The sequence below is a fragment of the Meleagris gallopavo genome, chromosome 2 (assembly GCF_000146605.3).
Source record: "Meleagris gallopavo isolate NT-WF06-2002-E0010 breed Aviagen turkey brand Nicholas breeding stock chromosome 2, Turkey_5.1, whole genome shotgun sequence".
NCBI classification, from domain to species: Eukaryota; Metazoa; Chordata; class Aves; order Galliformes; family Phasianidae; genus Meleagris; species Meleagris gallopavo.
This window is the reverse complement of record NC_015012.2, coordinates 102,881,894-102,906,409: the sequence shown is the minus strand read 5'-3', so window position 1 is coordinate 102,906,409 and position 24,516 is coordinate 102,881,894. Positions and strand designations below refer to the sequence as shown.

The 24,516-nt window shown below is 41.8% G+C and overlaps 2 protein-coding genes across 7 annotated transcripts in view; one reads left to right on the top strand and one right to left on the bottom strand.

Annotated features, from left to right (window-relative positions):
- ATAD2B (ATPase family AAA domain containing 2B) overlaps positions 1-6,202 on the top strand; it is a 71,881-nt gene extending 65,679 nt beyond the window's left edge. For all 3 annotated transcript variants that reach the window (XM_010707985.3, XM_010707986.3, XM_010707984.3), the window contains 2 exons: positions 913-1,041; positions 2,850-6,202. In XM_010707985.3, the coding sequence (XP_010706287.1) occupies positions 913-1,041; positions 2,850-2,891 (171 nt within the window). In that variant the 3' untranslated portion in view covers positions 2,892-6,202. The remainder of the gene's footprint in view (positions 1-912; positions 1,042-2,849) is intronic.
- A 7,749-nt stretch (positions 6,203-13,951) lies between these two features.
- Positions 13,952-24,516, bottom strand: part of KLHL29 (kelch like family member 29) — a 331,742-nt gene continuing 321,177 nt past the window's right edge. For all 4 annotated transcript variants that reach the window (XM_031552616.1, XM_019613317.2, XM_010707983.3 and 1 more), the window contains one exon: positions 13,952-16,264. In XM_031552616.1, coding sequence (XP_031408476.1) covers positions 16,081-16,264 — 184 coding nt within the window. In that variant the 3' untranslated portion in view covers positions 13,952-16,080. The remainder of the gene's footprint in view (positions 16,265-24,516) is intronic.

Below are 24,516 nucleotides of genomic sequence, written 5' to 3'. Positions count from 1 at the left end.
TTGGATGAAAAGTTAATGAAACTGCTGAAACCTTATTGTCCCATTATTACTACCTTTACAAATACAGTAATGACATGGCAGTCCATTATTTTAATTGTTGTTTTTGATGATACTCTTATGTGCTAATTGCATGTCAGTAACTGAGAAACTGCTGGGTGCCTGGTAATTAGGAGTTAACATATAATTTCCTGTCCCATGGGTGTATACTTGGTGGAAAGGATTGTTAAGGAATTGGAAAGTAAATTGGAATTTGTGCTAATGTTTTGGTGCTACAGGTCAAACCTCTGCTAGTTAATTTTGTTTCACTTCTGTCTAAATTTAAGCAAAGTTAAAACAGATTTTGCCATCTTCTGTGGTAGAAGCTAGTTTGACCTATGAAGAAATTTAAACTCCTTTGCTTTTTGCATCATTTGTTTATCAGCAGTTTTACACGTTTTCCCTACAGATGCTTTTTATTGTATCATTGTTTGACATTTGTGGAATTCCAGATGTGTTTCCATTTGGTACTTTTAAAATTTCATGTCAACACAAGTTCTTGAGTGTTCACCTCTCAAGACACCTTTTGTGGTTTGCTTTATTCATAAACAACAACAATAATAACCAAGATGCAATAGGATTAAGTATAATTCCAAGAAGAACGAAGAATGCACTGGTTATGCTATGCATAAACACTGAGAAAAGCGTGGGTGTAAATACAGAAGGAAAGATAAACGCTGAGTTCTGTTGAATTAATATGGAAGCACTGGCCTTAATAATAGCCAGATTTGGTCCATTTTACTTGTATGTATCTCTGCAAAGTAGAGTTTTAGAAGCAAATTTCTCCAATTTGTCCTTAAAGAAATAAAAAAGAAAGAAAAGCAAAAGAAGAAAAGATTATAAAAGTTCTTTAAACTTCACCCTTTGTTCCAACAGAAACTGCTTTATTTAGTGGTTAAGAAAAGTGACAACTTGACTGTTGACCAACTTGAGAGATTGTATTCGCTCCTCAGCCAATGCATCTACAGGCATCGTAGAGACTATGACAAATCACAACTTCTAGAGGTGATGTTGTACAGTTTGTTTTATTTATTTGACTTCTGTGAGACTGGTTTTCCAAGAACAGTAATCTATGACTTTATTGTTGTATTAGTACATAAGAGCTTTAAGGTAGATGTAGAGGAAGGTGTGTATTTATGGACAGAAGAAAGTGTAGCATAGTCATGACTTAAACAGAGATTGTCTCTATTTATACTTTCCTCAGAAAAGGATTAAGAACTTAATTTAAAAGATAGAGGAAAAGGAGGATAGAATGCAGCAGCATTTAGGTGCATTTGCTAGCAGAGTAAGAATGGAACAGAAACAGGAGCTTTCAGGTGATCATCTTGGCTTTCAAAATGTTATTCCAACTAAATAGCTTAATTTTCATTATTCTTGTGCAGCACTGATAAACAAGCTTGATTGTAGCTATTTTATATGGAAGTCTGTAAAAATAATGTTGGGAAGGCTTTATGGGTAGAATCATAGAATGGTTTGAGTTGGAAGGGACCTTTAAAAATAATCTTGTCCAACTTTCCTGTCCTGCACTGGGACACCATTCCCTAGATTAGGTTTCCCTCCTAGTAAGTGAATGTATCAGTCTGAACATCCCTTTCCTTGTTCTTCACTGATTTGCATTATGTTATTCAACTTAGGTGAAAATACTTAATCTTCTGGAACCATAAGTTTAAACTGTGGGCAGATTTTTTTTCCCCCCAACATTTGTTTGATGGGGATAATTTAATTCCTGTGCCAGAAATGCTGCTAAATTTGGAAACAAATAACATTGAAGTTAGAGGCTGCTTACAGTTGCTTCTTGTGCCCCTGCTTGCATTTGCGTTATTAAGCAAAAAACCAAAAGAGTATCTCCATGCAGTTTGCTGTTTGGGACTTTCCCACAAAACTGAAAGTATGCAAGCTTTTTCTAAGTTGGAAAATAAATTCTTGATGGTCTTGGGAAAGTCTTGAACAGTGTGATGTAGGCCAGTTGCCTGCTCTGCTGACAGCATTTCCTTTTAAAGTGTTTTCATTTCAAAGGCCTTCTGTCTACATCAGGAATAAGTGGGTCATTTCACCATTGATGTAGACTGATCATAACTCTGGACATGCTTTCCCTCCAGCAACATTGTTCTAGCTGCTGAATAGTTTAGGTCAACTTTGGGATTCAGCTGCTGATAAAGAGACAACAATTGCTAGTTTCTAATTGGAACCCTGAACCCCGAATACTTTTCTCCATGAATATTTTATTACAAAATCTGGAGAGGCCGTAGCATAGGGTATTGTCCTGCAAAATACTTTAAACCAATTTTATACTCTTCCTCTGCCCCCTTCACCCAAAAGTGTGCTGGAAGTTTGTGCCGAATATTATGTAGATTAAAAAGACTTCTATGCAGAAGATCTTTAGAGACAGATCCTTTCTTTGATTCTCCAAACCATGCAGTTAAGTGTTTACAGTCAAAATACCAGTAGTTCGAATGTGCAGTAAAACCTGGATTCATGCAGTGTGCTATCACAGTGCTTTCCTAATAATACTTATCAAGTACCTTAATTATATACATGACTCTACTAGACTTGGGTTTTCTCATGAATTCTAATATTGGAGCGCTTTTCTGCATTAAGATTTCCTAAGTAGTGTGTCCTCTTTCACCATCTTTTGCTAGCAGATGAGAACTAATAAACAGAAACATCTGTTTTCCTGTGAGTTACTTGTTTGGATTTCAAGAAAAGAAACAGTGATGCCTCAGTGAATATGATGATGTAATATAACTTTATTTTTGTCTTTCTCTATATTTGTGTTTAATTGAAGTTCTGTGGGTTTTTTTTTTTTTTTGCAGGAGATGGAAAGAACAGTTCATGTGTTTGAAACATTCCTGTGAACTCTTCAAGATGGGTGGGTTTGTCCTCTCTTAAACTGCTCATGGGAGAGCAGTCCTCTGAGCCATTCAGTTTCCATTTGCACCAAGTATGTGCAGAGCCTTGGTCTTAAGTGCTCTCTCTTTTTCTTTCTGTTGAATTTGGTGCTATTGTCTCAGGTACCTGAAACCAACCAGCCTACAAGAACCAAACGGAACTTCAAATAGTTGTATCTGATATAAATAAAGAATACAATGCCACAGCTTGGAGATTTTTGGTGCTACAGAAACTGTTCTCTCTTCTGCTCTTGTTCACTCTACATGCATTTTCTCTGGTGAAACTTCAGGCAAAGTGGAGACCAACATACGCGAGAGAACTGAAAAGAGCAGATCTAAGTTGAATATTTTTAAACAGGCAACCTTTTTTATTTTTTTTTTCCAATCTTTCTCTTCTCTGGGGCAATGGACAAAAAAATCTGTTCTAAAGAAGGCAATGATGCATTGTGGTAGGAATCTTGAGTAACTGGATGTACAGTAATTTGAAGATGAGGCTCTCTAGAACTGCCTATTATGTGCCTTTTAGTCAATTGAGAAAGATAAGGCTAATCAATTGGTTTGGATTATAGCAAATGGCAATGTTAGAAAGCTCTCTTCAGAATGATGATCTGTAGATCATATTTGTATTCTCTTCATTGGATGGCAGCCAGTATTATGGTTCTATAATGCCTGTCTTACTCTACAGAACTAAACTAAGACACACTGAAAAAGCCACATACTTTACCAAAATGGTGAAATTTCTTTTTCATTGATACAGACTTGTTTTAGAAACAAGTTACACAGTGAAACTCCTCTGTGTTGCTAAAAAGTGAAGCGTTTTCCCACCATTCCTTTGTTGTCCATCTAGAGTTTCTTTAAGAAAAGCCAGTTTAATACTGGCAGGTTTCTGTGTTTGTGATATAGCTTGGACTGTGCAGTGCAGATAAGAAGATGTCGGTCAAAGTCCTGGAGCCCAAGCTCACCTGAAAGTAAAACTTAAACTAGGCTTCACGACTCAGTCAATGCAAAGCACTGTTAATGTCAGGAGACTGGAGGACAGCCTTTCAAATCGATCTGTTCGGACCACAGTTCTCCAGTCTGATTTGTGTAGTTCAGAATCTTTCCTCTCTGGAAACTGAAGAGAACAGTCTAGGCAGTTTCAAGAAAAAAGTTTTGTCACGAGCTCGGTGTTAAGATGTTACCTGGGCTGATTTCTTTCAAATGTAAGTGGAAACTGTTGTAGAGAAGTTGGCTGGTGTTACTGTCTCTAACCATCCATCATATCCCTACGTAGCTGCAGAAGTGTCTTTCCAGAAATATGCAACACAGTGTGATTAGTTTTTAATTAGAGAAAACAGTCTTGGACTACTGCAGAGATACTGAGCTACCTCAGCTTTTTGTATTTTAGTTACCAACAGTGTTTATTGAGGACTGTAATCACTCTGCTCCCATTTAGAAGCTGAAGCTAAGGTACTTGTCTCCACCTCTATGGCTAATAGTAGTAAACCACTGCAGAGAAACAAACACGGGCCTTGGGCTACTGCAGTAATCCAAAGTGCTTTGTATATTATAATTCAACATAATTCTGTCTTGGAACTATTTCTCCCCTGAATGCCACTGTTTTTCTTTGTAGCTAATGGCAGAAAAAGGTTTTAGGTATTCTTGTACATCTAGTTACACCTAAATGCAACCCATGCAGAATCGCTGTATTTTTTAGGTGGGAAAGTGCGATTAAAAACAACAAAAACAAGCAGAAAAACACATTTAGATGAGATTCTTTGATCTCAGATTTGTTTAGGGGATTTTTTTTCATGTTTTGTTTAGTATTTATTAGCGTCATACCTGTTTGAGATATTTTTGTGTCTGGTACATTAACAGCATTTTGTATTTTGATGGAAATTGTTACAAACTTTAAGATTTGATTAAATAAAATGTAGCAGATTTTTTGTAGCAAGTTTCTGATAAAAGGGTTTTTTGCAAGTCTCAGGTTCTTGCTGCAGAATTTTTTAAAAATATTTATTCCAGTTTCACTTACTCAAAGGAGTTTTTGTTCAAGTAACAGCAGCACTTGTGGAAGATAAAACTGCATACATTTTTAAGACGATAATAAATTTATATGAATTAAAACAGTTGAGAAGTTTAATCACCATTGAGTGTAAAATGCAAGTTTAAGCTAATGCCTGGCATTAAAAATGGTTCTGAAAAGTCATGTTTCTAAAGGAAAATTTTTACTGTCAGTTGTTGATTGGGAAAAATCTTAAGAGGCAGCTCTGCTAATTTGGGAGCTGCCATGTTGTTTAGAGAAAAGTAGCTGGTTTCAAATGTGATAGTGGACAGCTTACATAAAATGATATACCCGCCTTCGTAGCCCAAATAACCACAGTTCAGTTTTGTTTTCCTTTACAGATGTCTGGTGGTTCTAGAGTTAAAGCAGCTGTTAATCTATCCATGTGGTCTAAACTTGTTTACTCTTTGTATGTTTTTATTTTTTATTTTATTTTTTATTTTTTGCCACATAGCACTGGCAAGAATTTGTACAAATTGACCTCTCTTCCTTGTTTCTTATTGTGAAAATTGCAAATAAACTCCTGTGTGAGTCCTGGGGTCAATGAAATGTGGCCACCCATGAGAGAGGAGGTTTCTCTGTGGGGCTGGCGGGGTTGTACTGGAGGTGATGGAGTTGCTCTTGGGTGGAGTTGATGGCTATGGAGTTGATTGTATTTGCAAGCTTGAATCTCACCTGTGATTAATTATTTTTTGTTTTGTGTCCGCTGTATTGTTACTTGATTTCCTCATATGCCAATGTATTTATAGGATTACTGTTTTTTGTAATATCCTGTCTTCCTTTTTTTGTTTTGTTTTTTTTGTTTTGGTGGGTTGGTGGGTCAGCTGTGGCTTATCCTTCAGTCTCCTGAATGGCAGGTCCTGCAGCTGATAGTCATTTATTTTATTTTATTTTTTATTTTGTAATCACAACATAAGCTTGAATTTGGGCTTGTACTTGCATCTTTTGTATCTTGTACATTGGGTTATTTAGACATTGGGGAGTCCTGTTTGGTTTCATTAACGTGTGTCTACTTGGTGGATTAAGTAGACTTCCTTCATCAACTATGGTATATTTTGAATTCTATAGTTTTATTCAGAACTGTGTTCAAATTGATGTTTTGCAGTTTGACTTCATTTTACGTTAGTTTGAAGTAAGTTATTTAATTTTTTGAACTTCTGGAAATTTTGAACATTTTACTGTAATTTGTAATATAACTGCTGTGAAATACTTGAATAAAGATGACAAGAAAACACAGCTTTAGTTCCTTCAAGAACGTTGTGTTTAAAAGCAATTCTGCCTCTTAGCTGGTTGCAGACCTTTTGTACAGACTTCCCTGGTGGTCGCAGGTGACATGTTTTACTCTGGGATCTTGCTGTGCTGTTGTTTGCAGTGGTTTAATGTGTGACTCCTGCTTTCAGTGTTTGTCCATCAAAGTCCTGATTAATTTTGACTGAAGAAGGGAAATTAGCATTGTACGTTGGCGGGTGAATAACGTAATTATGAGTTTAAGCTCCATGCTTAGGAAATGTTTCATGTTGAGTTGTGGGAAGACACCCAGGGCTGCTTATGGCATGCAGATCATACCAGAATTTCTAGTTAGAGGTCTTTAAGGAAACACTCTCTCATTCTTCCTTATATATCATAGTTATCCTTACTTTTTTAAAATTTTATTTTTATTTTTTATTTTATTTTTTTTTTAAGAAAAAGATGATTTATATCTAATAAAACTGTCAGAGGTTATGGAAGTTCAGGATCAACACACATCTCACTTGTGTTAGATCTACATTGGCAATTTTTCCAGAGCTAAGTGTTGGTAACTTGTGTGATGTGGCACAGAGCGTGACGAGTTGTTGCACAGATCTGGTAGGGCTTCTCTTGAGGGGGAAGACGTAAACAACGTTGGCTCTTCTTCCTGTTTTCCTCTCTGTTCCTCAAACTATAGGGTTCCTGGAAGATACCCTATAAGTTAAGAGGGTAGCAACTTTTTCCATGCCTGACTTGACTCTTAAATACTGCACAATTAGATATTACATAGAATGTGGGAAAGCACTCAGTGAACGAGGTGATCGGTTGGAGCCTGGGCTCATTCTGTGTCAGCATGGATAGGTCTGTTGGATCTAAAGGCTGTGAGACTTGCTGCCCTACAGGCACCTAACACTGTCCAGGGAGTCTGCAGGCTCTGATCAAAGAGTGCAGAGCTGAGGGCTTGCTCTTGTGATTCTGTTTTCGTGAGTGGTGATGGCCACCTTAATGGAGAGAACAGTGGCAGGCCTAATTTCTGGCAGTGGTGGTAAAGATGAGCATTCAAAAGAGACAAAACCGTGCTTTATTGGGACGTTGGAAAAACATTTCTTGGAAAATTAGTGATCTCTGGTACTTCAGAAGCATGAATTAGCGAGCAGTAGTTGAATTTCATGTGCTGTTAGTAAAGCCTGAATAAAAACTGGAGCAGCACCCTTATTTGTCCAATGTGTGCTGCTCAAGCCTGCTTGCTTCTTCTGTTGTTTTCCGCATTTAGTGCGGTTTTGCAGACGTGCAAAAAATGCAGACATGCATTTTCCTATATTGCTCTAAATTTGAAGTGCTGCACATCTCCTTTTTCTTTAAGCTGCTCAAATATTTTATTTAAATAAATTAAAAACGACATTCTTTTGTTCTCTGTTTCAGGGAGGATTTTGTTCAGGACTTGCAGTATTTGGAGTTTTAAGCTGGCGCTGCATGTGACTAAATACTGAAAGCCAAATCAGTAAACTTATGTACTGATTAATGAAGTTAAACACTTCATTTTTCTCCCCCTTTTATGCATCACTTGTGGTCATGTAACTGTTATGTAAAAATCAGGGATTATAAACTTTAACTTCAATTAATTCAGCCTCATTCAATTTCTAGGTGAGTAAATTTTTTTTTTATAGAGTTATCATTTGCATAGGGAGTATATTTCAGTTTAACCAAATGCCAGGAAATGTATGCAACTACTACTAAATTCCATTTATTTTTGGGATGTATTTGAGTTATGCTACATGAAGCCTCACTTTGGTAGTGGAGAGTTACCATACGTTAAAAAAATATGACAAGATGCTGAGATTTAAAATCTCAGTGGAATGTTATTGTAAACCTGGCCATCCTTATCAAGGTTTGCTAATGACTGGATGCTGATTTGGAATAAAGGTGCTTTCAGGGTTCAAGTACAGAAGGTGTTCTTGGATTAGTCTGTGCTAGAAGACTCCTCACATTCAGTCTGCACTTCGGACATCAGTGCTGCAGCTCTTAGGGTGTGTGGGCACACTGCCAAAGTTGAGATGTTCATGTTGTGATGGGTTCCTCTCCTGTTTTGTGGTGTTCACTTCTGTCTTGTAGTAGTCAGGAATTTGTATGGCTGCTGAGAATGCTCACACCATTTGTCATCTTGTTTTTTTTTTTGTGGAGCTTTAGTCCCTGTGATGAAAAAGCCTTTGCATCACTGTGAAATTTCACGTTTGCTATGACCTAGAGGTGTCTGGCTGTGCATGGCAGTAGAGGGAATCTGTAGAAGACCAATACCCTTCAGCTCTAGATTGGGAGGAAGGAAATGTGAAGAAGTTTCAAAGGGCCTTCCTTTGAAATACTTAGTAAAGGATGTAAAGCATAGGCAAAAACATAGAAAATCCTTGAAAATATATTGCATTTGAGTGTTGAGTGAATGAATTTGCTAAGAAACTGAGTTTTTCTGAGGGGAGGTAAACTAATGTTGCTTCATCTGAGGAACTGTTCAGTATCTCTTAAACCCCAGCTCTGTTTTTGTCATAGAAAGCTTGCTTACATTCTCATACTGTGTTGGCTGTATCTTGTAGGACACCTGCTGCGTGGAAGTTGGCTGGAAGAAAACAGTACCTGATTTTGGAACTGGTTGCCCAGACAGATGGTGGGTGCCCCATCTTTGGAGACGTTCAGGGTCAGGTTGGATGGGGCTCTCAGCAAAATGACTGAGCTGTAGATGTTCCTGTTCACTGCAGGGGAGTTGGACTAGATGACCTTTAAGTGTTCTTTCCAAAGCACACAATTCTGTGATTCTCTGACAGCATAAAAAGTTTAGATTGGGTGAAGGATATGTTATGTGTTCAATGTGCTGGTTAGTATCAGTTGAGTAATACTGTTTTGTGTAGGCATCTTGAGTACCAGGAATGTAAGCATATAAGACTACATGTGCATGAAACACTCCATGTACAGTAGCTTTAAAATGAATGGTTAGCCTTATACCAGGGCTGGAGTGCTTAGGAGTTGTCCTCTTAATTTCAGCGGAAGGCAGAAAGCTTTATTTTAAGATTAAAAAAAACCCTTCATTTTCCTAAGATTCAGAAACAGCGCCAAATCACAAATTGAGCATAAATCTTAGCTATTAAACCTCTTCAGTACTTGTGAATAAATTTTGGAAATGGATGCGACTCGTAGCTCTGACAGCAAATGATGATTTAAATATTTCACCATTTGTTAGAGAAGTTCAGGTCCACTCACACAGTGCAGCATCAGCAGAAAGCATGTGTGTTGAATCTGATGCTCTGCTACAAATGATCCAGTGCCCAGTATCTCCTAATTCCTGTTGGGCAAAACAGAACCTTGATTGGAGAGTTTGTACATCTGCCTCGTGCTTAGAGCTTTTCACTGAGAGGTTAAGCTCACTGCCAGAACCATGCCTTATTCCTCATTTGCTTTTATCTGGCTTCTACTTACAGTTTGTCCTTATTTTTTTCTTCTAGATTAAATGAACTTTTCATATCTATTTTCTCCCTCACTCCCCAAAGATAGTACTGCAGCATAGTTTTGGAGCCTCTCTGCCTTTTTGCAGAGCAGAATGAGCTCTTTAGTGGCTCTCGCTGCCTTTGCTCCAGCCTTTAAGTCATCTTTGTAACTCTTTTTGTAGCACGTCAATTTTTAAACATCTCCTGAAACATTTGTTCACAGTAGAAATGGATGTGATATTCCAGCAATGGTCCCACCAGTGCTATATTTAGAACTAAAATTGCAGATTCCCACTCACCGATCCCCTCTTTAGACATCCAAAAATCAATGCAGTCCTTTTATACTTTGAAATTGGACTAGGAGCTTTTCTTGCTCGATTCTTGTCCAGTTTGCTGCTTCTCACGACGCTGGGCTCCAGCCTGAATGTCAGAATTCCTCACTCCCACCTCTCTGAGATTCTCTTCAGTTTTATGAAAACAAGGTTTGCTTTAGTGGTCCCAGCTATCGAGAGGAGCCACCAGAAGGCTTTTGGCTTGTTTGGTCCTTGTTCTCTCCTCTGCTTATCTATCCTTCCAAAGGCCCATGGCTAGTGAGTTATTTCAACATTATGCTTTCAAAACTTGGAAGAAGAGGATCCTCACAAAGCCCCCACTAGAAATACTCAGTCAATACCAAATGGGAAGTACTTGAGCAGAATAGATATTCCTCGATCTACCTATTCTTAACCCGCTAATTATTTTCTGTCTGGATGCTGTACAGTGAGAAAGATGAAGTATTTTGTCACATGCTGTTGAAAATCTATTACTTGATCAATCAAATGTGTAATCCTGACGGAGAGTGAAATCAGGTTTGTGTGATACGGCCTATTTTCTCAAAAATCATCATGCTTATTCTCGCCTCTTTGATTTGTGATCAGTTTAGTCAGATACCATCTTTCCATTTTTGCTTGAGATTGATGTCAGGTGAGTGCCCTATAATTACTCAGTCCTTTAGCATGCCCCTTTGACAACTGTTGTATTTTCAGCACTCTTTCTGAAACACCCAGGTATTCCAAGTGTTATTAAAAATGACTGTCAGCAGGGCTAAGACATTTAAGGCTTTCTTGAAGTGGATTGGTGTAAGTTCCTTCCCGAATTTGAAAACTGTTGTCTACTAGAGAAAGCCATTGGGCTACCTTTGCAGGTAGTATGCAGTCTGGAAATGATATCTTAATCCCCATAGGATGTGTCTTTCTGAATGGGAAACTGTGTGAGTCATTCCATAACGCCCTCTGCCACATTTCTATCCTCCTTTTCCCTGGCAAGGCTGTATGTGACATTTGTACGTTCCAACACATAAACAGGCAGCTTGCAGAAAGGCTGAGGATAAATTGAAGTAGGTAAAATTGAACTTGGTGTCAACAAGTAATGGAACACTGTAATGGAACAATGCATTCATTGGACATGGAAGTAAATAACTTATTAAAAGACGATCTCTTTTAATGGAAACAGAATGGCTACAGAAATTCCAGTGGGTCTTGAAGTCCAGGCTTGCTTTGCAAGAGCTGATTATTTTTACTTGCGTGGAGGGCCAATGTTTCTGGCAGAGCATAATGAGCATTATGTTCTAACGGCTTAAAACATTTGGTGCATCACCTTCAGATTCAGTTCACTGATCCTTCCTCTGATGCTGTCTGCCAGCACGAGGCCGTTGTATTACAAATGAGGGACTGCTTCAGTCAGGTTCCCAAAATTGTAGAGAAATTGGTACCTGTAAGAGCTATTATAAAACTATGCTTTTTATAGGGTGGGGAAAAGGGATGAGCTGAAGCTTTTGTCAGTGGTGACTTCTTTTTAGTCCCAAAAACGTGAGGAAGAGTCGCTGATGCCATACAGCAGAGGAGGTGTGCGTATTGTCTGTGGAGCAGAGCGTGGCTTTCAGCAGTCCTTGATGATAGAATCACAGGATTGGGTTGGAGGGACGTGAAAGGCCATCCAGCCCCAACCCTGCCGTGGGCTGGGTGCCCCCCATCAACTCAGGCTGCCCAGGGCCCATCCACAGCCTTGGGCACTTCCAGGAATAGGCACCACTCTTCTCTAGGCAGCAGTGCCAGGGCACTGAGTAAAGGATTTCCACCTAACATCTGACCTAAATTTCCCCTCATCACAGTTCCTGCTTCTGTATTAATTGCTCTGCTTACAAGCAGTGTGCTGGAGTTTTCTGTCAAGCTCTTGAAAACCCAGGGTTATGAGTGCTGCTCTCTGGACAGGTAGAAAAGGAGTTTGATGTCGTTGCCAGGATGAATCTCACTGTGTGAGATGGGGGATCTGAGCTCTGAAGGGAAGGAGATTGTCAGTCAAAAAGAACAGATGATGAAATTAAAACCAGCAGGCAGCCTTTCAGACCTTTATTGTAGAGACTGCCACTAATGAAAAATTCAGAGGCAGATTTGACTTGATGACAGCTCTGGAGCTTCCTTCTCCCAGGTAGTAACTGAGCCAAAACATTTAATTCCATGTGTAGAGCTGGTACTGATTTAAATGGAATTTTAGATGAAGAAAATTGGGATTTGTTACTGTGTAAGAAATCTGCTAGCTAAACAGGAAGTACTAAAAGCTTTCATCAGCAATGTTCAGTTGTGCCTCCAACAGATCAGCTTTTCAGAGGAAGAATGGTGTTTCTGCTCTGGTATGGCTGTCCTGCTTCAGGTGATGGGGGATGGAAGCACTATGCTGGAGACACATCCCTTTGCCTCCATCGAGGCCGTTCCTTCTCTGGGCAATGCCGGTGCCTCACCTTCCTCTGAGTAAAGAATGTTCCCCTAACATCTAACCTAAATCTCCCCTCTTTCAGTTTAAAGCCATTCCCCTTGTGTCCTGCCACTACCTGCCTGTGCACATAGTCGCTCTCCCTGCTGCTTAAAGCTCCCATCATGTACTGGAAGGCCTCTTGGCATTAATCCCGCAGCTCTGGGCATGGGTGCTCTGCTCACACCTGGAGCAAGCTGGGGTGCAATGAGAGCACTAATGAGGCTGATCCAATTGCGCTGGGCGAAGCTCAGCCTTAAGGTCTCGCTGCAGTCTGTGGCCAGGTGGGTGACTGAGGCTGAACAAGCACAGCGTTTGCTGCTGGGTGAAACAGGAGAGGCCGGGTACCCTGTGCAGCATCAGGAACAGGGATTTGCAGAAAGCAATGAATGAGCCCACTCAGCGATGGCCCTCTTCATGAAGCTGAATCAGGAACAGAAGAGTTTTTATTGATACTGCTGAGCAGGAATTTCTTCCACCTTTTAAGAAGAAAAATCTCTGAGCAAATCTATGCATGATTCTATTGGTGAACCCCTCAGCCAACTTCCCAGGGGGAACTAAAACAATTTCCAGGTACAAGCAAAGCAAACAGCCTGTGTCTTGTTCTCCCTACCAAGTGTTGCTGACTAGTGCTGAGTCAGACACCTTTGCATGTTGACGGTGGTCGCCCACTCCTTCCACTTGGTCTGGATTGTTGCAGCAGGGTTGGCTGATACAGAATTACATGGCTTTCAGTAATCCTCATGGGCTGTTCAAATTGAGCCGCTAAGCCCAGCCTGCAGTGTTTAAAAACTGCAGTCAAGCTCTTTAATGCTTGTCTAGATATGCTCAATGTATGTTAGCTTATTTCTGTTGATGTCTATAACAGATACTACCTCCTAAGATCCAGACGCAATGTTCCACTGCAGAGGTATTTTGAGATGAGCTATATTTGGCTCATCTTTGTTCCCCATCCAGCTTTACAGCTACCAGATGTCACCCTAATGAAACATCAAAGCCACGCGTGGCTGTACCTAAGTGCTCCCTGGAAGCGGTGTCCGACGGTGAATTGTAGAGCTCCTGCTCTGCAATGGGAAGGAATTCTGATGGTAGGGCATAGCAGCTTTCATCTTTCAGACATCCTAACTTCCCTTACAAAAGCAAAGAGCAACTTAGTGGCATTTTAAGATAAAGCTTCAAGATATATATATATATATATATATTTTTCCCTAAATTATCATGAGCCCTTTTGTTCTTTGCATAATAGTAAATTTAGGGGAATAAAAGGATGAAAAAGAAGCGGTCTTGATGAATAAAATCCAAAGTCCCTTTTCCAAAATGAGAATGGAGGTACTTGGGAAGCTGCTGAGCATTTAAACGTTGACAGTGGATTTTGGGATTTGCAAGAGAAACCGTCTGGAATGAAAAGCTTTCATCCATGACTGGGATGGGAATGGAAGTAATCATTAATGCAAAGGTATCTCTTGGTGACTCGTGACAAAATTAATCCAATCTGGATGCTGAATCTAGATCTATAAATATATTTATTATAATATAACAAGAACTTAACAGTAAACATAAACTATATACAATACCATTACAGATAACCCTGTTTTTAATATTATTCACAGAAATAGCCAGTTTTGTTCCAGTGTGAAAAATGAAGAAATAAGCTAAACTGGAAATGTCGAATGTGTTTAGGTCTTGCTGACAGGCAGCACCTCCTTTGGAGGCAGACGCACACCAACACTAAATTAGTCCTGCCCCAGGCAGTTAGAAACTTGTGCTCCAATCCTTAGGTTCACACTTGCACCCTGTTTGACATAAATACTTTAAATGACATACTAGTAGATAACTTTTTGTTGTGCTTATTTTTTTCTCTTTAAAGAATAAATAAAACAACTGCGTAACAAAGGCTGGAACCTCACTGTCAAAATGAGAGACTTGAGTCGCTGTAGAGCTTGACTCAGCTGACGTGAGCACTTTTTTCTTTAAATACTGCAAGATACAAATTTCTTTCTTTTATAAATGATTATTAATAAAATAAGATGATTAGCTAACCATCTGCATCGATTTCCCCAAAGCTGCAGGCAGTCTTCCCTCAGTATAAAAAGGCTAACGTATTTGGTATGAAATTCAACCAGATATTGACTGTAGGATTTCACCCACACCCTGTAGAGGAACTCTTGCTTGAATTACCGGCATGGTGTTTGGCATTGGGTCTGCAAAGGCAAGAATGGGAACTTTTTTCCCTCTACTTGGGAAGAAATTGGACAATCCTTAGCTTGGGGCTACTTGTTAACCTTAAGAGTCTTTCCCCTGCCCCCTCTGTATCACCCAGTCCGTCTCCCATTTGATCCTTCTATGTATAAATTTATAAAGAATTTCCACATCACAATGCTCTCTGGATAGACAATATTTTAATATATATAAAAATATAACCCCTGTGCTGTGCATATACTTACAACTCTACATAGTAATCATTTAAAGTTTCTTATACTGGGCTTAAGTCTATGCATTTTTCTACCATGGGATTTCAACTTGTGTGTTTAAAATCTGTAAATAAGTATAAGGTAAGATTTCCACACTTATAAGGAAACTTTTTTTTTTTTCCTTAAAGAAAAAAGAAAAAAGAATCTTCTTAGACTTTACATAAAAAGAAGAGATAGTGGCAGGCGTCCCAGAGTAAGGAATTTTGGTGGACAGCCGAAATCGAATGCGTAGCCACAACCGGAGGCAACTCCTCCTCTGCTTGTTGGAAATGTGGAAATCCCACGCTACGCTGGGTGGGTGTCAACGTGATCCCAATCCGCACAACTGAGTGCAGTTCAATCCGGGGAACGCCTCTGAATTCCAAACCTTTTTCGTGTTGCATTACTGGGCACAGAAACATTTGCTCAGCAGCAGAACAGGGAGGAAAACATCGGGAGCCCCAGCTGTGCGTGTGCCCTCACAAGCATCCCTGGGAGCAGAAATCCGCACAGCCCAACGGACCTCCTTTCACTGTATTACATGGAATTGTGTTACCAATGGCTCTTTTCCCCAGCCCCTGCCTTGTCCCTCTCTTGGGCTCTGTTCTAGAGAACTTCACGTTTCACCTGATGGAAGACTGACATCAAGGTAAGCCATTTGTCACACAAGATTTCTCTCAGTCATTGGTATTGAAAAGCGTGTATTTGTTAAAAACAAATGTAGGAATCAAAGTGGTAAGGACACTTTGACCTTTCAAATAGATTGATGCCTAAAGTGTAATAGTAAAACTAATCTGCACGGTTATTTTAAGAATCAAGCTTGAGCTCTAGAAGTAAAATGCAGATTATTTTTTTTTCCTCTCTTCCTCAGCTTAAAAAATATGTGAAATTCTATTGCACCTGGGTTGACCAAAAGCTGACGTCCAGAACAAGTGCCACTATAACATCTAGTGACACACTTGTATTCTTAAGTTACAATATCTTACATAGCACGGAGCTCTCTGCTCCTTGTTCACCAAAAGGTGAGGATGATTTTTCTACATTCAATGTAGACACTATTCAAGACTTTAGAGCAATATGTTCGCTGGCTGGCTGTGCTGCTTTTGTGATGAGTAGTAGTATTCTCTTTGCCTGCTTTCAACAGGTACAAGCAGTTCTCCATCCAACTCCTTGCTCTGTCAGCCACTCTGAATGTACTTCTTGATAACTACGCAGCCGTGTCGAAAAACAGGGCACGGCATGTTTGGGAGAAGTGTCCAGGTGTTTGTTTTAGGATCGTAGGCTTCCATGTTGCCCAGGGCAGGTCCCTCGCTGCTAACGATCCCTCCGGTGGCGTAGATCTTTCCATCGAGAACCACAGCGCTGTAGTTTTTTAAAAGAAGAAAGCTGTAGTTAGTCATTGACCAAACAGTTATTTTTACGTTTTAACAGCCCCGAGTGTTTCTGAACACGGGGTGAAGCATGAATACATTTCTTATTTATGTAAAGCTGCGTGGACATTTCTCTTCCCCTTCCCTCTCCTAAATAAATCCTTTTCATGTTCCTTCTAGGTGAGTAAGTGTCTGTACTTTGAACAACAGCAACGAACTCTGTTGTGATAAGACGAAGGGAAATGGTGTCAAGCTAAAAGAGGGGAGATTTAAGTTGTATGTAAGAAAAAATGATTTGGTGCAAGAACGGTGGTGAGGCACTGGCCCTGCTGCCCAAAGAAGCTGTGGATGCCCCGTCCCTGGAGATGTCCAAGGCCAAGTTGAATGGACCCAGGGAGGCCTGAGCTGTTTTGGGAGGCAACCAGCCCACAGCAGGGGTTGGGGCTGGGTGGACTTTAAGGTCCTTTCCAACCCAACCCCTTCTGTGATGCCTAAAAGGCCACTAAAATGGTGTGGAGATCGTAAACAGCCCCAGCTTTCAAACCCATGTCAAGGTGGAAGAAAAAGGGGGGCATCGAAGCATGCTCATGCAGGCAGAAAAAGAGGAAGATGACAAATTCATTGTGGCGAAGAAGGGGGCCTTGATCTCAGAATCTGGAGAAGGGTGGTGAACTCTTAAGTCTTGGTAAAAGTAAATTTATGTCTCTTGGCTGTTTTTGGAACAGTGGGAGGAAAAAGAATGAAAAGTAACAAAGGCAAAAGCCAGAGTCCTTTAAGACCCAGGATGAACTGAGACTACAACAGCACTGAAAAAAAAAAATGTTTCTGAAGAATGCAAAACTCTGATGTCCTTGTGAAGAAGCAGAGCTGTAGGTTAAAAATAAACCCGCAATGACAACAGTGAGGACTCAAATAAGCCTAGTCCCTGGATACCACCAGGAAATGGGAAATAATGAGAATCTTGTCAAAATAACTTAATCTGAAAGGAGGAGGAGGGTGAGAGAGGCTTGAAGCACTTGATTAGAGCCTATCCACAAATCAGCAGGGCCGGATGATACATAGCCCAGGGTCTTAAGGGAGTTTGCTAATGAACTTACTGAACCACTGGTAATTATTTTTGAAACGTCAGGGAGAAATTGGGAAGAACAAGGACTTGACGAAAACAAGTGTCATCCTGAAAGATGGCTCTGAAGAAGAGCAAATCCATTTCCAGAAGAGGCAGAGCTGGAGCCAGCAGGGCTGTGGTGGGGCCTGGCATCCTTCGTGGCATAGAGGGAGCGCAGGCAGAGCTGCCCAGAAAATCCTGAATGAAACCACGTTTAGGACTAAGATATTTTTGGGGTGGGATGGAGGAAGACCCAGTGTCAGGAATGGGCTGCAGTACAGCACAGTTTTGCTGCAGTGGTTCTGTAACGATGTGCTTTTCAGTCCTTGCATTGTTAGTCCTCAACAAAAGCAGAAGAAAAAGTTATTAAATGGATGAATTCAGCAACTTTGTTGGGTTAAGCATGAAAATCAAACACATGTCTGAAAAAAGAAAAAACATCCCTAAGATCTGGATGCAGAATTATAAATAAGGGGAAATGGTAAGAGATAGCAACCTGGGGCCTGGGGCATTTCATCAGTGCTGATGAACGGTGCCCGTGAGGATCCTGAGCTGAATTGCAATTTACTGATACAGGCACACCGGTGTCTCACACCAGCTCAGAAGTCAACTCCCGGCTGACTCTGACTTGCAGGAGTCTGTCTCGTACTTGCTGCTCTCTGCCCAAGGAAGTTGGAAGGGAGCACTTGGTCTGGATGGGGATGGAGATGGGCAGAGGGAGCTCTGAACTCAGAGGCCTTTCCAGTTCCTGCAGCACCTCTTCCCCAGGCTGTGTCCCAGGTCATCCTCAGCCTGAATTCTTCATTTGAGGTTACAGCGAGTGGGCAAACACAGCTCTTATCCTCCACCTAGGCCACAGCACTGCAACCAACTGCTGCCTGAAAACAGCGGTTGAACACTGCAGTCTCTGACAACGGTGCTGATGCTTTGGGGAAGAAATGGGTGCTGAACTCTACCCTCTGAAAGACTATGAATTTTTAATAGTGATTAGAGTAGCTTCAGCCCCTTCCAAACACAGTTCCCACAGGTAAGACTGGCATAGCACTTTGCATGTGAGCCAAGCCTGGGAGCTCCTCCTGCTACCAAGAAATAGGCAGTTCTGGAGCGTGCAGCCAATACTTACGTGCACAGGGGATGTGGAGATATTCAGGCATCTCCAGGGCTAAAGCAGGAGGCAGGTACTTAAGGTCAATTAGGGACTGAGTCCTAGATTGCTGGTACTTTCCAATATTAGAGCAATCACTGTTAATTTCTGGGACTTTAGGGGGCAGGAAACTCAAGTGGGCTTCAAAACCCTAAGGAAAGTGAATGAAAAGGAGAATGCTCATTGCTCTCTCTTCATTACTGTGACAATATTTCTTTTCTCCCTTCCATCCCATCAGCTGTAAAAACATCATTACTGAGGCTGACGTATGAAGAAAGAAATAATTACAATAATTAGGATACAAGTTTATTGCTCGGTGCCATTAATCCTGAGAGATAAAATGATTATGGGTTGTCAGAACCTGGGCAGAAACGAAGCTCCGCACCACATAACCTCGCTGCAGAAGACACAAACCCCCAGCAGCTCCAGAGCAGTGACCTCTCCAGCTAAAGAGCAGCCAGACCTGCTCCCATCCAGCAGCGTGCCCTGGGTGAAGGTAATCATCACTGGAATGGAGGTCGCTTTATCCATGCCTTCCAGGAAAATACGTTTCAGCATTTTGCAAATTACAGCCCTGTTTTCTACTCCGAGGTAATTACCACTGTAGAGGCTTCACCTATCACCCTGCAGCCAACTCACCCAAAGTAGCAACTGTGACTGCCCAAACCATAAGGACAACAGAGGACCACACCATGACTGTCCCCTGACACAGCCACCTCTAGTCCAGCCTGTCTGCTGACCTCCACGAAGCTGTGCAGCGCAATCCTAAGAACATCTGAGTGAGGCTGAGATACCTGAAACGATGGTGAGGTCTGGCTGTCACTGGTTTGGAGTGCTTATGTAACCTCAACATCCTTTACATTTCTTCTCTACCTTCCCCAGCTTAAGCAAACAGGTGGCAGAGATGATTTCTGTGACAGTTGGCCATTCAACAACTTGATGGATCAAATGAATCACTGACTTTGCTTTTTAAAAAGTATATTTGATCACATGTGATCACCAGCTTTGCCACCTGCTCTGACACTTAATGACTCTGTGAGCGCTCCCTGTATCACACTTTGGCTCCAGCATGGAACCGTGGCTACAGAGCCAATGGTGGAATGAGCTGCCATGGTTTGGTGGCACTCTTTCTGTGGAGGGTGTTGTGAGCCCTCTGCTTTTCACTGAAAAGTCTCCTGATGGAGCTGCTGTGGATGCCCAACTCCTGGAGGTGTTCAGGACCAAGATGGATGGGGCCCTGGGCAGCCTGATCTGATGAGGAGCAATCCTGCCGTAAGAGGGCTTTAAGGTCCCTTCCGTCCCAATCCATTCTGTGATTCCACATCAGTGCCTCAGCTCTTGGCATTTGTGAAGTTGGGTGCCTGGAAGCTCCAGCTCCAACACGTCTCTCTCATAATATTGATGGCATTACAACAGCACCAAGTGGAGGGAGTACCAGCGAAGTTTGTTCATTTTGTTTGTTATTATTATTTTAAAATTTCCTGCTTAGTTCGAAAGATCACATCAGCCTTATCAGGAACTCTTAGAAAAGAAAAGAAGAAAGAATCTTGTCTTGTAATGTCTGGAGTTGTGAAACAGATTTGAAGCGGCTGAATTAGCATGTTGTTTTGATTCACCAAAACTTAATATGTTCTGAGGCTGCAAACAAAGCTCCTTTCCTGCCTCACTTGTGCCTGTGTGCACGAGGAGTCACTGATTTATTCAAAACAGATGCAAAAATGTTATTAAATATTATCAGCTTTATCGATGGAATTTGCTTGGAAGACGGAGAAAAATCTCAGTGTTTATTAGTGGGTTTCTTTCTTGCCCTCAGTCTTCAGAAAGGTCTAACGGAAGGGGACAGCTCTTGCTTCACAGTGGACTGTCCCACTGAACGTTTGTGAGATGGAGGGTGGTGAATCGTTGTGCTCAGGGTGCTGAAGCACATGAGCTCATAGCTATTAGTGGCCAGTCAGCAGCTGGGCTGTTATGTGCAAGAAGCTCGAGCTCGGGTTGCCAGAGGTGTCAGCTTTACAATGAGATGGATAAACGAGGGTCCAGATTAGTCATGGATAATTAGAAGGCTATCATGCCACTTCTTGGAGCAGGATTATTAGTGTGTTTTGGCCAAACTCCAGTTAGACTCTCCCGTACTCCGTGAGCACTTTCCCCTGCTAATGATCCAAAACCATTGTGTGGCATTGTTACTTGTTGCTGAAAACCAGCAATGTTTTATTCCAAAGCCCTCTGCACATCAGTAATGGCTCAAGTGCTGTATGTATCAGTTACGCCTTAATGCACACAGAAATCCTTCGTGTCGCAAACTGCTGCAGCCATCATTGCTATTAGCCTGGTGCTGCAGTTCCCATCAGCTGTCTGCTTCACGCAGTCCCAGCCACGCATCTCCTTCAGACATGCTGCAAGATGTAGGTTTTCCCTTCTGGCCCAACTGCAAGCGCTGCGTGCTGTGAGAATGGCACATCTGTGGCCTCAAGACGTGCGTGGCCATTAAGGAGCTGTGTAATAACATCACTGGGGAGCAGCTGCCCACATGAGCCGTGTTCTGACCCAGCCAGCACCCCAGGTCACTACAAACTTCATGACAAGGAAATGAATCAGCCTGCAGCCAGTGCCGTACATCAGCAAGCACAGGAGCCAACGTGCTTCAAGAACAAGGACTTATTTAGAAAGGAGAGGAAAAAAATAAAATATATCCACAAAGAACCCTGTTCTTGTTGTACTTTTCAGCCCCAGTCTAAGTTTTATTAAAGATTTCCATTCGGCAGAACCAATCTAATAAATCTTCCTGGTTAACAGAGGAGGAGGAGGAAGAAAATGCTTTTCTGGTACCCACTGGGAATTGCTGGTACTAAATTAGCTGCTCTGGAATTATTGCTGGCACCACCACGCTGCCGCCGTTCCCCCGCGGAGGATCGCTGTAGCGCACTTCTGTGTGCACGCTGCCTGCATTCCAAGCAAGCAGGATACGGAATTTTTAATGATACGCTGGCATGCATTCTGTATTCTTTCTGCTCGTGGAAAAATAACCCCTTGAAGGGCACTGCAGGAAGGGACAGCCCTGACCCACACAGGGAGGCTGCCCAGCTCAGGCCCCCACATGTACCCTTCAAGGTGCCCAGTCAAGACAGGGGCCATGGCATTTGAGTACGCTTTGCCCACTTGGCAGCATCCCTCAATGGGTTGATTCTAGGTCAACACGAATTTCAGGTGTTCAAGAAACATGGAGACGTGGCACTGAGGGATATGGTTTTGCGAGCAACACTGGTGGTAGGTGGTTGGACTTGATGGTCTTGATGATCCTTTCCAATCTGAGAGATTCTTACCGACTTCCACAAGGCCAGGCTCAACCTGAAAGTGGGTGCTCAGGAGAAGCATGAGCTGGAGATTTGAGCTGTTTATTTTTAGTTTTTCATTAAGAGTAATTTAGCTGGATATTAAAACAGTTCCAGTGGACCTCTCTGTTTTCACATGTGCTACACAGGGAATACCACGTGCATTTATCTTCCCTGTTGTCTAAGCAATCCCACTTATCATGTAAAAGCAGTGCAGCTAAGAATAGAGGTGATACGGTCAAGATTTTCCCAGCAAATTTGGTCGTGTGCGATTCCTGTTGAGAGGAGATCGATAGCACACGGTTAATTTTTAAGTTGTTTATGTTGCTGCTTTTAAACCGTGTTTTTGTGATCCCTTCTAATGAGAGGAATGAGGAATTTGTAGACTCAGAGACTGAGGTCTGGAGGGACCTCAGCGCGCAGTCATTCTCAGTTTGTGTATAAGGCCACAGACTTTTCCCCAGGCAGCCTCTCTGTTGGGAGCACATCTTATCTTCTCATACAAACACCGTGGTGGTGTGCTCGGCCCCGGCGGCTCGCTGCCTGATTGCTGGTAGTGTAGTGCCTTGCTGGAAGGCTCAGATGCATAATGTCGCTTTCTGGCCCTTGTAACCCTCTGTGCCTTCATCAGTGAGACCGAAACCTCTTCCACTTGCTCCCAGTGATTGAGTCACCTCTCAGCTTTTCTTTTATAAGTTCCTTAAAATTCATATAAAAATTCATATATTTTGTGTGAAGGAAAAAGCTGAGAGAGGATTTTAGCAATGCTTATAAATATCTAATGGATGGCAATCAAGCAGATGGGGCCAGGCTCTTTTTGGTGGTGCCCAGTGACAGAAGGGGCAATGGGAAGAGATTGCAACACAGGACACTATATGAACAAGAGGAAGATCTTTACTGTGACGGTGGCAGAGGTCTGATACAGGCTGCCCAGAGAGGTGGTGGAATCTCCTTCTTTGGAGCAATTCAAACCCATTTGGATGCTTTCCTGTGCAACCTGCTCCAGGGACTACATGTTCTCCAGAGGTCCCTTCCAGCCTCTATGGTTTGCAATACAGCACTGCTTCCTCTTCCCAACTTGTTCTCATTCCTCTGTTACAGCTCATATGCTACATCCAGTACCACACTGACTTTTATCCACAGCATTGCAGTGAGAGCTCACATTGTGCAGCTCTTAGCAGCCTCTGCTATGTCCTCCTCCGTGGCTTTCTAAAGGGATTTTGGGTAGGTGCAGCTGCGACTGCTTCTTAAATGCATTGCTTTGCATTTACAACACCGCTGCTAGCTTGAGACTGCCTAACTGGGACATGCAGATATTGCTCATTCTGTAATATTTGTAACCCCACCAAATGTTACACCACCTGCAACCTTACCAGGGGAGTTTTTCTATTACCTGGATCGCTGGTAGAAATATTACCTAGCACTGAAGAAGATTTAATGCTTGTTGCTGATGGCCTTTCTCAATGATATCTTCTCATTAACAACTACATTTTGAGATCTGTCAGTGAAGCAGATTTAATCTCTCTAATGTGTGCCTTGTTAATTCCATGTAATACCAGCCAAATACCTGGGAGAAATCGCAGTATATTATAGCTCCACAGTTGTCTTGAGCAGCCAGGCGTGTTTTATTAAAAAACAAAACAAAGAACCCAACTCCCACCCCAAAACTGAAAGACAGAAGGCTTGCTTGACAAAGTCCTGTTTTCCAGGAAAACACATTGATTGCTGTTCATTTAATTATTACTATCTAGTTATCTGCTGAAGAAATCCCAAATTAACCTCTCTGTTATTCTGCAAAGGACCAACATCAGGCTAAATGAGAGACCACTTAGCCTGTTGCTGATTCTTTGCAAAATTAACTGCCACGCCAAAAATCTGCCTTTCACCTTTTTCAAAATATGGGAAATGCTTTGGCAGTGCCCTGATCCACCTGAATCCCCCTGAACTGTAAGAGCTATTACAAATCAACAACGGTGGTTCAAACAGCTTCTCTGCTAAGTCTGTAAAGGTGCCTGGTTGAACCGCGACCAGCTTGCCTGCTGTGACTACTTAATATCTGACCTTTTTCACTGTTGGTCCATTCAGAGTATATGATGGAACCAAAGCTGCCTCCTTCTGTCCAAATGCAAGCACAAAATATCCGTCAGATCACTCAGTTTGACACTTCGCTACTTCAGCAGTCTCATCTAGGAGGGCGGCTCCGAAAGTAATGCCTCCTATTTCATAATGTTGGCCCAAGACATCAGAGGTGGATCCTGGTGGTATGGCAGTAGAGGCCGAACCTTCCCACCAATATCCCGTTACATTTTGTTGCCTTGTGACAGATGGCAGCAGAGAGGCAGTCGGACAGAATGGTGCCTGACATGGAAGTGTGTATGAAGCAAAGCTGTGTCACTGAATTCCTCCATGTGGACAAAATGGCACCCACTTGTTGAACAGTTAAGAAGACCAAACAGTCAGCGTAGCACAGAGAGGTGGTGGGTGGTGCATTTCAGCAGTGGTGACAGCAACACAAAAGATTAGCCACGTTCAGGACAGCCATGCACAGCTGTAACACCATGAAATGAAGAGTGTCTTAATCAGTTCATCCATGTAAATTGGTAGATTATGATCAGGATACTGTGTACAAAACAGAATGTTGACCTCAGTGCATTGGAAATGAT